We start from the raw sequence: 14,106 nt of genomic DNA, 5'->3' as shown, positions 1-14,106 counted from the left end.
AACCACTAGAGAGTCGCTTTTGCCCAAGTATGAATTGTAGATGACTGACTTTGGAAGCGAAATATGAACCTACTTTTTGCTATTCTGGGTTCTTATTAGGCGTAAGGACGTAGTTAGACATACTAACTCTAAATAGTTGCATTTCTTGAGTTGAAAAGGTATTTATAGATTCTAGAGCTTAGAAAAGGTTTGGAACCTAATAGTAGAATGGAATCAATTTATTAGGTTGTCTTTCATGTCAACACGAGTAGTTTAACTCATCACTATTTCGTAAGAGTGTCGAGAATTATTTATGCTTTTTTTTTGCAAAAACCTTTTGAAAAAGTGTTCAAAGAACCTTTAAATAATTTACGAATGCTACTTAGTAGGAATTTAAACACCAAAAATTCTTTTCTCAGAGTCAGACCATGCTTTATGACTAAAGAGGGAGAAAGTAACTCAAAGTAGTTATAAAAATTATATAAATATTAATGACATTTAAAGTAATAAAGTTATAACTAAATGTATGAATTTAAAACTAAAAAATGTAGCTAAAATGTATCCCACAATTTCAAAAAAGTTACACACTGTTAAATTAAAGTGAAACAATTTTTTTTCAACTTTTTTTCCAAAAATAATCTTGCTAAAGTAGGCATGTTGATAGCCTTTCAACCTCTAACTCCCTCTTATATAATAAGAGTGTTTTTTACTTTTTTTTTAAAAAAAAGTGATAATACATCAAAATCTCCTCAAACCTGAGAGTATAATTTACTTTAGTAATTTAACTACACGAGTGTTTAAATACTTTATTTAATAATTTTGAAATGAATTAAATATCACCCTGAGATCATAAAACCACTTTCACTTGTCACATCATCACCATGTAAGCACCACATCACTTCCATGTCAGCATCACGTCATTAATTTTATTTATTTCTTTTTATTTATTCTTTAACACTTCTTAAATTAATTTATCCTAATTAATTAATTTAAAATATTTTTTTTAAAATCAAAATATAAGAAAAAGATCCATTTTTATTTTCCCTCCAAACCCCGCCCCCGCCTCCACCCCACCCACCCCTCACTTCTTTCTTCTCCCCCCTCCATTTTTTCTTATCCTCTTTCTTTCTTTCTTTTCCCTCAAAATGAGAAAAGCACATAAGAATGGAGGCTTTCTTCCTCTAAAAATAAATCACCATTAATGTATTTTAATTTCTCACCAAGATGTTTATCAATGACGAATTTGGGAAATTGAAATTTCAAAGCAAACATGTAATTGATATTTCAATGATGGTTATGCCAAATGGGTGTGGTAGAATTGAAGATGAAGATAGAGAAAAAAATTATGTTTCTATGGAGAATGGAGAAGAAACTATATTGAGGAAGAATAAAGAAAGAAAAAGATTTAAAAAAACTGTGGCCAATAAGAAAATTTACATATTTTAATAAAAGTTAATATATCAAGAAAATAATATTTAAAATATTAATTATATATTGACCTATAAAAAAATGTCATGCGTATGATTTTATAATTTTTTTTTTAAAAAAATGTCTTCACTCGCTTTAAGAAATTGCAGTCCCGCTCTTTGCCACGTCACCCTTTAGGGTAGTATTTAATTCACTTAAAGTTGTTAAAGGGATTTTTAAATATCCGTGTAATTAAAATACTAAAGTAAGTTATGCTGTCAAGTTCAGAATATTTTGATATATTTCCTAAAAAAAAAAAAAAACCTTCTTGAAGCAGGCACGTCAATTCTCTGTATTCAACTATTTTTTTCTGCTATTCATGTTGTCTGCCAATTTTATTTTTTTATTGATAATCATTCAAAATTATTGTAAAAGTTAAAAAAAAAAAATCTTCTTCGCAATACTTTTCATCGTTATTGGCTGCTTTGAAGTTTTTTTTCCAAATAATTTGATGTTTTTTTTTATTTTGGGATATTTTTTGAATTTATTGCCTCTCGTCAAAAATAGTAAAAATCTTAATTGAAATTTACTTTCATAGGAGCCCTAGAAGAGTACTATGCTTCTTTATTTAATACAACCGCTTCAAAAGGATGTTGTATATGAGTGTTTTCATTATTCATTGAATGTGCAATTCCTAAGCAATCTCTAGTAATTGGATGAAATATACTATATATATATAATCTGGTGTTTTATAATGGATATTACATTATATATATGTGATGTACATGTGTTTGGAGATATGTAATCCCTTCATATAGTTGATGCATATATAGGTGATCATCTCAAGTGTAATGCATGCTTGATGTTTTCATGACGAAGAGCCAGGAACTGAACTAAACTAAAATTTGATAAAATAGAATCAAAGAATCGAACGTCCAACTTTACCAAATTCAACATTACAAACTGTTTACCATAATTTATACAAATTTTGTACCATAATATAACAATACTATATGCCCATTTTAAACAATCAACAAATAATATTTACTACCGAAAAGCACCATAATATACACCCCTTTCCATACAACATGAAGATAACACATTCAAATAAAATCAGTAGAATAAACGTTCATTCTAAAATTCATATTACACAAACAAAAAGTTGTCCTATACCATATGGGGAAAAAATAATGGCTTCTTATCAGCAAAATTATGAAATTTCTCTAAAAAATAATAATGACTTCTTATCAGATGGAGAGAAATATAATAAAGATAATCAGGTTAATGGGGAAAAAACAATGTGTGTAAAAACAAAGAAAAAATCGTGGACTAGTTTAACAAATTAGGAGAAATTAAAGAAAAGAAAATCAAGAGAATATATTATACACGTAATTGATGGTAAATAAATTAATTACACACACATATATTTATGTTTTTACCTTATTTGCTAGGTTTTGTTAGATTTCTATTGCTATGCTTAGAAAAAGGGAAACTATTGTTAGATTTCTGTTATATTGAATCTTAAATTGTATATTTATGTTTTTTTTTCAAGAAATAATGTAAGTAAAAGCAGAGGAAATGTGGATAAGTTTAACAAATTAGGAGAAATTAAAGGAAAGAAAATCAAGAGAATATATTATACACGAAATTGATGGTAAATTATTTACAGACATATATATATATATATATATATATATACATATGTTTTTACCTTATTTGCTAGATTTTGTTAGATTTCTATTGCAATGTTTAAAAAAGTGGAAACTATTGTTAGATTTCTGTTATATTGAATCTTAAATTGTATATTTATGTTTTTTTTCCAAGAAATAATGTATGTAAAAGCAGAGGAAATGTGGATAAGTTTAACAAATTAGGAGAAATTAAAGGAAAGAAAATCAAGAGAATATATTATACACGAAGTTGATGGTAAATTATTTACAGACATATATATATATGTTTTTACCTTATTTGCTAGGTTTTGTTAGATTTCTATTGCAATGTTTAAAAAAGTGGAAACCATTGTTAGATTTTTGTTATATTGACTCTTAAATTGTATATTTATATTTTTTTCAAGAAATAATGTATGTAAAAGCAGAGAAAAAATCGTGGATAAGTTTAACAAATTGGGAGAAATTTAAAGAAAAGAAAATCAAGAGAATAATATATAAATATAATGTTTTTACCTTATTTGCTAGGTTTTGTTAGATTTCTATTGCTATGTTTAGAAAAATGGAAAGAATTGTTAGATTTTTGTTATATTGACTCTTAAATTTTATATTTATTTATTTATCCTTAATAAATATGATGAAAAGATCAGGTCATAATACATCTAATTTTGACTAAACGCCGTAATAAGTAATTAAATCCAATCCTATCCTCTTCGAATCCAGTAAAATTAACATAATCATAAAATTCAAATAAATTTTTTAATTATAAATTTACGTCATATTTATAGTTACATACCTTGTTAATTATGCCTTCTATATTTGAACGTCTTGTAAATTTTCACTAATGCATAAGGTAGTAATCCTTGTTTAGGGAACCGACATTTATCAAGTTGTTTGAACTTGACTCTTTTAATTTCTACATGAAATTTGTGCTTTTCAATAATATAAGAATTGATATTTAATGCTTAAATCAATTTATAATGTGCGTTTAAATTTCTTTAGATTTCGGATTTTCACCAAGATATTTGAGCATGCAATTTGCATTCTACATGACAATTCACACACTACGTGGCCTTAAGTGTTCACAGTTTGAATAAAAACAGATCCAAATTAAAAAAATCAAATCAAATCATTCAGATAAATCGATTTTTTATTTTGTTTGGTTTTGTTTGGTTTTACATCTTTAAAAATCGATAACATTTGATTTGATTTTGATTTTGTTCAAAAGAATCAAAGAAATAACCAAACTAAACCGACAAATTATATACATATTTTTTTATAATTATATATATATAATATAATGTTGTCTTTTATTAGTACAATCATATTATTAGCTTATACATTATTCAGTAAGTTTATGTTGTTTAGTACATTGAATTAGCTAACGATATAAGCAAGAAGTTTAACATAATTAAAGTTCTGGTATAGGAATTATAAGATACAAAATGACACCAAGATAATTTATTTATTTTTAAATGAATTATTGTCTTTTTTTTTCTTTTGATGAATCTTATATTTTATTTTTGTGTATGGTTAATAACCGAACGACCTAACCAAATCAAACCGAAACCGATAACAACAAATCGATGGATGTATATTTTATTTTATTTGGTTTGATTTAATAATTTTAAAATCGATTAAATTGGTCTGATTTTGATTTTGACCAATAATCGATCCAAACCGACCCGTGAACACCTCTAACGTGTATTATGTCACTTAAGATGCGTACGTCAACTTGTTCAACTTTACAAGTTTAAGTGTCTCTTTGTGGATACTAAAAGTTGAAGAGCATAAATGCTAGTTGAGGTCAAATGAAAGGGCACGTTTATGTATTATGCATAAAAAAGAGAATAACTCAATGCACAAAACATTTCGGATTCACGTAAGGTCCAAGAAAGAGCCTGGGTGTGATGTGGATAGCACTATCCTAATGCAAGCATTAATGGATGCTTCCATGACTTCGAATGTGATGTGGATAGCACTACCCTAATGCAAGCATTAATGGATGCTTCCATGACTTCGAATGTGATGTGGATAGCACTACCCTAATGCAAGCATTAATGAATGTTTCCACGACTTCGAACCCGTGACCTACAAGATGGAGACAAGGAGACAACTTTACTGTTGCCCCAAAGCTCCCAAAGCTCCTATTCAAGGAGGTGAAATGTTTTATTTAAATTTTTTTGAGAGAAACTTTAATCTTTCCAAAACTAAACCTACACCAAATCCAAATGTTAGTATCTGAATCAACCATAAAATTGGAGCTGCTACAGTAACTTACAATATCTGATTATTTGAGCCAAAATTTTGTATTATGCACAAATATTTGCAGAGTTCTGAAGAATAAGAACAGTTAAAGAAACAAAGCTCATCTAAGCCTCAATTTTTTTCTAACAACAAAGACTCAATGACTAGAAGGTCAAATCTACTTTCTTGATATATATAATAGAGACTTTAAGCATTTATATATTGCTGCAAAAACTTTGTTCTTTTCTTGTTCTTCAACTTACGGAATGCACAAGACTCTATTTGGCGAATTCTCTCCCGGCTAACACCCATTAACTCACCAATCTCTTGTAAAGTCTTCATCCTGCCATCCGCTAGTCCAAACCGCCATTTAACGACCTGCTTCTCCCTCGGATTTAAAGTGTCTAATACCTTCTCCAGGTCCTGTCTCATGAACTGCTTGGTCAATATTTCTTCTGATGTTTCTGCATCAGGGTCTGCAAGCACTTCCTGGGAACCCAAAAGAAAGGGATCAATGACCACAACTGTAAAAACAATGAAGTGCCAAGCTGGACTTTTGCACGACAGGAGACAAAACTGATACCCTAACGGGAAAAAGAGAGATGTTTTAGGACGAACCGAAGGTTTGAGACTTTCATTGAACCCGATTTTCTGGTCAAGTGATCTTGGAGGTTTAGGAGTTAACATCACAGCAGTAAGCCTCTTCATTGACAACCCTGTTGCTTCAGCTACCTCCGCATCGTCAGGATGTCTACCATTTTCAGTAAACAATTGCTTTCTCGCTTCCTTAACTCTATAAGTAGCCTCGACCATGTGAAACTGTAAACATAAAAATCAAAATGGTAAAAAATGGAAGATCAACAAGACCCATATATAGATATCCTCTCTTTTAAATAGTGCAGGATCAACAATATTTAATTGGCATATATAGTAAAACCTCTGTAAATGCATATGCTTGGTACCAGAAAAAAATATTCATTTATCGAGATTATTAGTTTATCGATAAATAAATATTTATTATTTTAGAGATTATTTTGCAATATGCGCCATAAGAAAGAAAAAGAAATATTTGAATTAAGAATTTCAAAAGTTTAAATCTAGGAAACTAAAAAGTATAGTCTTTGCATATTTATTATTTAAATCTAGGAAAGTTAAACGAATGTAGTGAAGTTTAATGTTTCTAATTATATTCATGTTTATAGAATATGAAGAGATTTTATGTTAAATATAAAAGGAAAAAGCTAGATGTATTCTAGTAATTATTACTTTATATTTTTTCTGGGCCTTTAATACTTTATTTTTAATTATTATCTAATGCATTTAGTGAAAATATTACTTTAATATAACTGGCCCAAGTCGGGACCGGAGAAAAATATTCATTTAACGAGATTATTACTTTATCAAAGTTTTACTGTAAAAAGAAAATTCCTTGTAAAGTTGGATCACGTACTGGCAACCGAATCGTCCTGGACTGATCAGAGAGAGATTTCCTAACAGCCTGCTTAATCCACCAGTGAGCATAAGTTGAGAACTTAAAACCTTTGGAAGCATCAAATTTTTCAGCTCCTCTTACAAGGCCCCGACATCCTTCCTGCATATAAATTTCCGAAGATGAGCATAGATCAACAGATGATATTTCGGATGGTTTTGATCCCTTGATAGAACTAGAGTCTTGACCGGAATAAAAGTACAGTCTTGAGATAGCATATAATTGCATCATATATACCTGAACCAAATCTTGAAGATTCATCCCTACTCCTTGATAATTTTTGGCAATAGAAATAACGAGCCTCACGTTGCTCTTAATCATTTTATCTTTACAAAGAATGCCATAGTTCAAACGCTTCCTTAGGGTCTTCTGGTCAACTCCGGCAGCAGCAGCCCATTGGGAAAAAGTGGGCTGACCTCCGCAACGCTCTGCAAGCTCCACCTGAAGTCTTTCCAACTTCAACAGGTCCTGTATCATTTCGTGACTGATAAATGGTCTAAAAATTGAACAGAAAAAGAATTAAAAATAAACAATTTGCAAGGAAAGTAGGAAGAAAACTTCACAGCAAATATAGTACAGATATGACATTTGAAGCCATAAACATTCTATTCATTGCAGACTATGTGGCTCATTCTGAATGATTTTATCAATAATGGACACACAAATTTTGGTTACACGAAAAATATCCTTGAAAAGGATCAGTACATGATTATTCATATTATCTCAAAAGACAATGCCAAGAATGAACACACATAGGAGGTCAATAAGAGAAAGAAGATTCACAAACTATCCAGGAAGCTCAATGTACTTAAATCTTGAATTTTTCAAAGAAAGAGACGATCCAGCTCTCAGATTCAGATTTTAGATCCAAGAAAGCCGAGCTTTGAGCAAAATAACGAAAGGCAAGTCAAGTGAGATAACAGGTGAGCACATTACACCTGTTTGGAGCTACAAACTTTTCGCTTATCAAGTAAAAAAAACAAAACAAATGAAAATTTCCTTTTTTCAATATTAATAATTTGATCAACCAGCATGTACTTAATAGTCTATTACTAAGGCCAAAAAAAGGAGAGAAGAGGATGAAGAAAAACGAAGTCCACTAAGTGTCAAAAGCAAAGCAGATAAATGAAGAATTTAAGAGAAGAAACCATAACATGCATTGAAATCCATTCAAGCCGGAATTCGTAATAAGCACATGAAAGAATATTGATGTGGTAAAGGAAAAAGGAAGAGGCAAAATCTTAAAAGGAAAGAGAACAAGAACTACAGGGTCATATACTTAGAAACACACCTGTATTCCTCTCGATAACTCCTGTTCTTCAGATGCAGTCAGTAGCCTAGAACTACATGTAGTTCCTCTCAAGTAACGCAATGGATCCGAGTAATCGACATCTTGTACTGAAGCACGCTTCCTTCGACTAGTAGAACCAGACTTCACAGACACAACATTGGCTGCAGCCCTCTCTACTGCTTTAGCTCTTCTGGCCTTCCGCTCAGTTTGACGATTCGATTTTACAGCTATGACATTTGACAGCTGCGACTGAAGAATTTCGAGTTCTTCAGGTGATGGCTCCACGTCATCAGAATCTGTAAGGGAGTCCCGGAATAAACTACTTCCACTCCACTTCATCTCACTTCCCTTTAATTCCGCACAAACACCAACTCTCCTTGTCTCACCAGATTGAGTCAGATGAACGCTCTCATATGGAGCAGTCCTAGCTTCTGATAGAGTACCTCTGCCAACATTATCGGAGTCCTTTAACTTGTTATGGCTGACCAACATTACAGCATCTTGTGCGCCTTTCAACGCAGCCTTTGCCAAAGCAACTGCTTCAGCGGCTGCAGCAGCTACAATGGCTTCCTCACTAGCAAGAGAATTTTCAGGTTTAGTGTTCACCTGCAAACACGACAAGTCAAAAGTTATACTTGTAACAGCATTTTCATGGCCAAACAACGTTTACATCAATTAACGGGAAATAGAGGACAATCGAATACTAGAACTTGGCAAAATGGCACTAAGATAAATAATAAGGTTAGGAAATATTGATCAAGATAACTAAAAAAGGGCAGCCCGGTGCACTAAAGCTTCCGCTACGCGCAAGGTCCGGGGAAGAGCCCGACCACAAGGGTCTATTGTACGCAGCCTTACCTTGCATTTCTGCCAGAGGCTGTTTCCAAGGCTTGAACCCGTGACCTCCTGGTCACATGGAAGCAACTTTACCAGTTACTCCAAGGCTCCCCTTCATTGATCAAGATAACTAAAGCAAAGGAAAATCTTTGCAAGGACTGTTTTTCTTTTTCAACGTCAACCGACTGTTAGATAATGACCTATTGAAGTTTAAAACTACTTTTGGTTCATATTTTGAAAATGCAAGTACATCTGAGCTTCGAAAAACAAATACCTAGAACTACATGTGGAACTTATTTCATATTTCTGCTATAGATTGAAGACCTCGGGTCCTATCAGTTTCTCAAACTTAATTTTTCCATAATCTCTAGGCTATTTATTTAAATTCTAACCTCTGTAGGTGGACCAAATGCCCCAGTGTATGTCCATGGCCTATCTGGGGCAACTGAATTTGTTTTGGCCTCCAACGACAGCAACTTTAGCTTTTGTATATCAGGTACTGCGGTTGTGGCAGCTGATGGTGACTGCCATGATCTCTCTGATGCGACTGAATTTGAGAGGATTTCAATAGATGGTAACTGTAGCTTCTCAATGTCAAGCACAGTAGATGTTGCTGTTGATGTTACTGGAGATGTAGTGGATAGGATGCATTGTGTCCTCAAATGAATATGGTCTCTACCTTTTGCTGCAGTTCGGCCAAGGATACAGTAAGAACAACAGAAGTCTATGTCTATAAGATGGATCATTAGAAACTTTCACTAATGACTGAAAAACCCACAAAATTCTATTGAGAAGTTTAACTATTTAGTTTCAAGGACGATTCCTGCTTCTAGTTCTGCATATGATTAAAGACAGGAAAAGGCAAACTGGCAAGGAGTACCCCAGCAGTTGATCACCCAAAGTCGAAGTCATCTCTGGAAAGCCACAATTGTACTAGAGCAAGAGCACCAGATCATAAATCCAAGTTTACAGATGCATAACAGGAATTTCAAAAGAAATACTGAAGTGCAAAGTCGATGTCTTCCTCAAAATACAACTACCACAACTGACTTTTCTACTTTAGGTCAGGCTTTCACTTGGAAAACAATATGAAGCAGTCTAGTTAGTGATTTAACTACCAATTACTGATTCTTCCTCTCTTCTATTCAGTGTGTGCTTGTGAGCGAGCATGCTCTCCTTTGCACATAACTTCTCTACTTTTGAGTAGTGGATGATTTCATCACAGTCTGAGAATCTAGTTTTCAGGGCATAATTTGTATAGTCATCCTTGCAAAACAACATATTTCCATTCTAAGTAATAGAAACCACAACATGATGAATGTTAAAACAACCACATTTAGTACATGACGAACACAGCATCTTTGTAGCGAGCGGCCAAAATTTTCTAATCCATTATGCTGTAATGAACAGGCCATCAAAATACTAATTGCTAAGAAAACCAAAATAATTGAAGGACCCTTTCTCCGAACACTGATATACCCTTGAAATTTTTTACAAATTCAAGTAGGAAAATTTCCGTCAGATTCAAAGTAACAATTGAATAATCTTTGACCTAATATAATAATACAACGACCTACCCTAGTAATGAACCTGCTTGATTTCAGAGAAAATGGAGGCAGTGCATACAATTAGAACCACTTCCTAATCCATTTCTCTCCTCCATTCAAATAGCAAGATCTTCTATCATCATCTTATTCTTCAATTTTATTAATACTGTTGTTTCGCTTACTTTAGTTGTCTTTACTATATTTGCTGTCAATATTTATTTTTCAAGCCTATTCTGAAAAACGCTTTTCTTTTGCCGAGGGTGTATGGGAAACAACCTATCTACCGCACCAAAGGTAGGGGTAAGGTATGTGTACACCCCAACTATATTGCTCGTACTCTCCAAAAATGTTGCCGCACATGTGTTGGATCCTCCAAAAATGCACTATCTTTGGAGGATCCGACACGCAGGTATCGGCATTTTCGAAGAGTCCGACCAACATAGCACCCCACCACCCCAGATTCCTCCTATCACACTGGCCATGTTGTTGTTGTATTGAAACATCAAGATCCATTCCCCACTTAAAGCATTTGCAATTTCATATAAAGGACAGACTTTTATCCATATCATTTACACTTTTCTGCAAACATTTGATCTTATCTTTAACAAACAATCTCAACTACAATGAAGTTACTCCCAAAATTAAAACATTGGTCAACTCCAATTATGAAACTAGCAATTCATGAGCAGAGAATAAAATGCAAAAGACTGAATAGACTAAAATGAACAAGCAACTTTCACACATCTCATTCAGCATTCCCACTGAGCAAGAACAAAACTTTCCCAATTCCCATCTCAATGACAACATAATTCTCAAGAAAAGAGAGAGATAGAGACTTACAAAGCTGGATGGTGGTCTGCTGTTGGGTTTTGGCGCAAATGACAAAAGCATCCGGCAAGCTCAAGAATTGTGGCAATAAGTAAGACATCTTATTTCTGCACTAAATTCATATACAAGCATATGGGGTCTCATAAAATAGACACTAATTTACACACCATTCATTCAAACACTATATTCACAAAGACTAATCAGTCAATAAAGCTGCCATCCATGAGTTGTAATCTTGAAAATGGGGTTAAAATAAAGCCCAGAAAATGTATTGAAGTGAAGAAGACTGTGGTAGCAGAGATTGAAGAAGCAGAGAAGAGAATGGATATGTTTGTTAGAAAGTGATAAATAGAAGGATAAGAGAACTATGCCTGTGGATTCTTGAACGAGGACGAGAAAGGGACAACGAGCCGAATTTTTATTTATTTTTAAAAGAAGAAAAATCCTGTTTTATCTGGGCTTTCTTGTCGGACTTTTATTCTAGGAAAATTTACACAAATATATTATATTAAAAAAATATTTATTATTTATAGTAATAATATTTTTTTTACTGAATAATTATAATATAATTTTAATACATATTAGCGAGAATAATTTATAAAACTCATATAATACAAGTTTTATTCATAAATAATATATTTATAACATATTTTAATACACTTATAATACATTGTGTTAATTTCTTAACAAACAAGTATAACATATTTTAAAACACTTATAATATATTTATATTACATGCATAATTCATTTTTAATACATAATAGATATATCATAATATTGTTATATATTACTATAAATAATAATATATAAAAAATATCGCTAAAATCAGTAATTATTTATTAAAAGGGTTTTTCCTAGTAATTTTTCTTTTATTGTATACACAATAAGCCCATCTAACTGATTCCATTGGGCTGAATTCAGAGGCCAAGAGTTCTCATGTAAGGGTATATACACATAATATAGTTTGGGAAAACTACACAAAATAGATCATTTAAATAAATTATTTATCACTTCATACCTTACTCCAAAATAATTTCTTCCACTACACATTCGGCCCAAACTAATTACCCATGTACATTTTTTAATTATTTTTAAATTCGCGCGCTGACGTTAGTGCCAACCCTATATGATATCGATAGAGTATCAACATATTGATGGAGTATCACAGAGGATTGAATTCAGTATTATATGATACCGATATGATATCAATATGCCGATGGAGTATCATAAATAATATATTTACTAATTAGTTTAATAAATAAGATTGTGATTTTAATAATTTTCTCTTAATTATTTTATTTTTTATTTCTTAAAAAAAGAGTTCAATCTTATATGATACCGATAAAGTATCAATATATTTTTATGGTATCATTGATGATTTTAAAAGTGTCTCATTAAAGATTTTCAATATCATGATAATATACGAATATGCTGTGGTAGTATCATTTATGCAATATCGAATGACTTAGGAAAATCTTTATGATACTATTACAGTATATATGCACTATGATGGTATCATTCAACATTTGTATGAAACGATCCTTAATGATTATATGAAACGATCCTTACTAATACCATGCCAGTATATGATGGTTTCGTGGAGATGTAGCTAAGGGATTGAAGTAGACATCAATGACACCATAACAGTATATAGATAAACTGTGGTAGTATCATTAAGAACTAAAGCAGACTCAATGATACGATGTTTGTATATTGATACTGCAACGGTATCTTGATCGTGAATCTCATGATTTGGGGGAATGCATTGTAAAGGGGTATTTATCTGTAATTATTTTCTTTTTATAGGGCATGAACTTAGTTTTCCCATATAGTTTTTAAGAAAATAAAGGCTTATGTCATAGTGGTCTCAATTCATGTAGCATCATTTGACTAGATATGGAGTTTAACCAAAAAAAAGAAATTTTTCGAAATTTGTGATCCCAAACAACCCTTAGATATTTGTAATATTGGAAAATCACATTAAGGTAAAAAGAAAATTTTAAAGTAAAATTGTTTCTAAATATAAGAAGGTGATAATTTTTTTGGGACAGAGTAAAAGTAAAGTGTGTCATATAAATTGTGATGGAGGGAGTATTATAATTGGTTCTACCATGAAGATAGATCTTTTTCCTTGGTAGCATGTGTTGCCAAAGTGTGACGTAATGTGGCTTAATGGTCAATAAAGTTGTGAACATGCTGGGGAATGAATAAACATATTACTCCATCTTTAGTGTTGGTTTCCTGAGAATCAATATGCTGCATTTTGTAAACATATTACTGCTTGGAACAAACGTAAATTGGTTAAAAATCAGAACATATGCTGCATTTTGTCATGCCTCCCAATTGCTTTTATGCTGACTGGTTCCAAACATATATTGTCAGCCTTTTCTCTTGGTTTGATTGCAAAATAGAGACGAATCCACTCTAAAAATGGGACTATCTGCAGGATCTTCATGACTTGTGCATATTAGTTGCATTTAACTAGTAGAGTGTACTGCACCTGACGGTGTAAACAGATATGTACTCATACTACACTTGCTGCATTTTTTGTCAGATACCGATCTTTGTGGTAGTTGTGTACGTGAGCAGGTGTAGATTTCAGCTTGAGCTGCCACACTAGGTCAACAGATCAGGAATTATAAAACTAGAGCTTCATGTCTTATGAGTTTGCACCCTCACATTCCTTTTTGGTCCTGTGGATTATGTGCACACAAACTGCTTTTACATTGCTCATTCTAGTTATTTTCACTTGCTGGTTTACTGCTATCTATTGTGATCTAAAGGTTAGGAATCCAAGAAGTTCAAGCTAGAAAA

At 32.1% G+C, this 14,106-nt stretch overlaps 1 protein-coding gene across 1 annotated transcript; it reads right to left on the bottom strand.

Moving 5' to 3' along the window:
* Positions 1-5,326: 5,326 nt before the first annotated feature.
* Positions 5,327-11,681, bottom strand: LOC129886873 (RNA polymerase sigma factor sigB). The gene is made up of 7 exons (XM_055961759.1): positions 11,305-11,681; positions 9,310-9,602; positions 8,081-8,686; positions 7,027-7,257; positions 6,751-6,891; positions 5,919-6,119; positions 5,327-5,789 (listed from the first exon to the last, which is right to left on the bottom strand). The coding sequence occupies exons 1-7, from the start codon at positions 11,390-11,392 to the stop codon at positions 5,508-5,510; spliced, it is 1,842 nt and encodes a 613-aa protein (XP_055817734.1). The 5' UTR covers positions 11,393-11,681; the 3' UTR covers positions 5,327-5,507.
* Positions 11,682-14,106: the final 2,425 nt, after the last annotated feature.

This window comes from Solanum dulcamara, chromosome 4, assembly GCF_947179165.1.
Source record: "Solanum dulcamara chromosome 4, daSolDulc1.2, whole genome shotgun sequence".
NCBI lineage: Eukaryota > Viridiplantae > Streptophyta > Magnoliopsida > Solanales > Solanaceae > Solanum > Solanum dulcamara.
The sequence above is the reverse complement of the archived record's forward strand: the minus strand, read 5'-3'. Positions and strand labels throughout refer to the sequence as shown.

Excerpts from the sequence above, each read along its gene's own strand:
- LOC129886873 (XM_055961759.1), bottom strand. The coding sequence starts at position 11,392 with ATGTCTTACTTATTGCCACAATTCTTGAGCTTGCCGGATGCTTTTGTC. Across the intron at positions 8,687-9,309 it reads CATTTGGTCCACCTACAGAG|GTGAACACTAAACCTGAAAA; the intron begins GTTAGAATTTAA and ends TCGTGTTTGCAG. Across the intron at positions 5,790-5,918 it reads ATGAAAGTCTCAAACCTTCG|GAAGTGCTTGCAGACCCTGA; the intron begins GTTCGTCCTAAA and ends TTGGGTTCCCAG.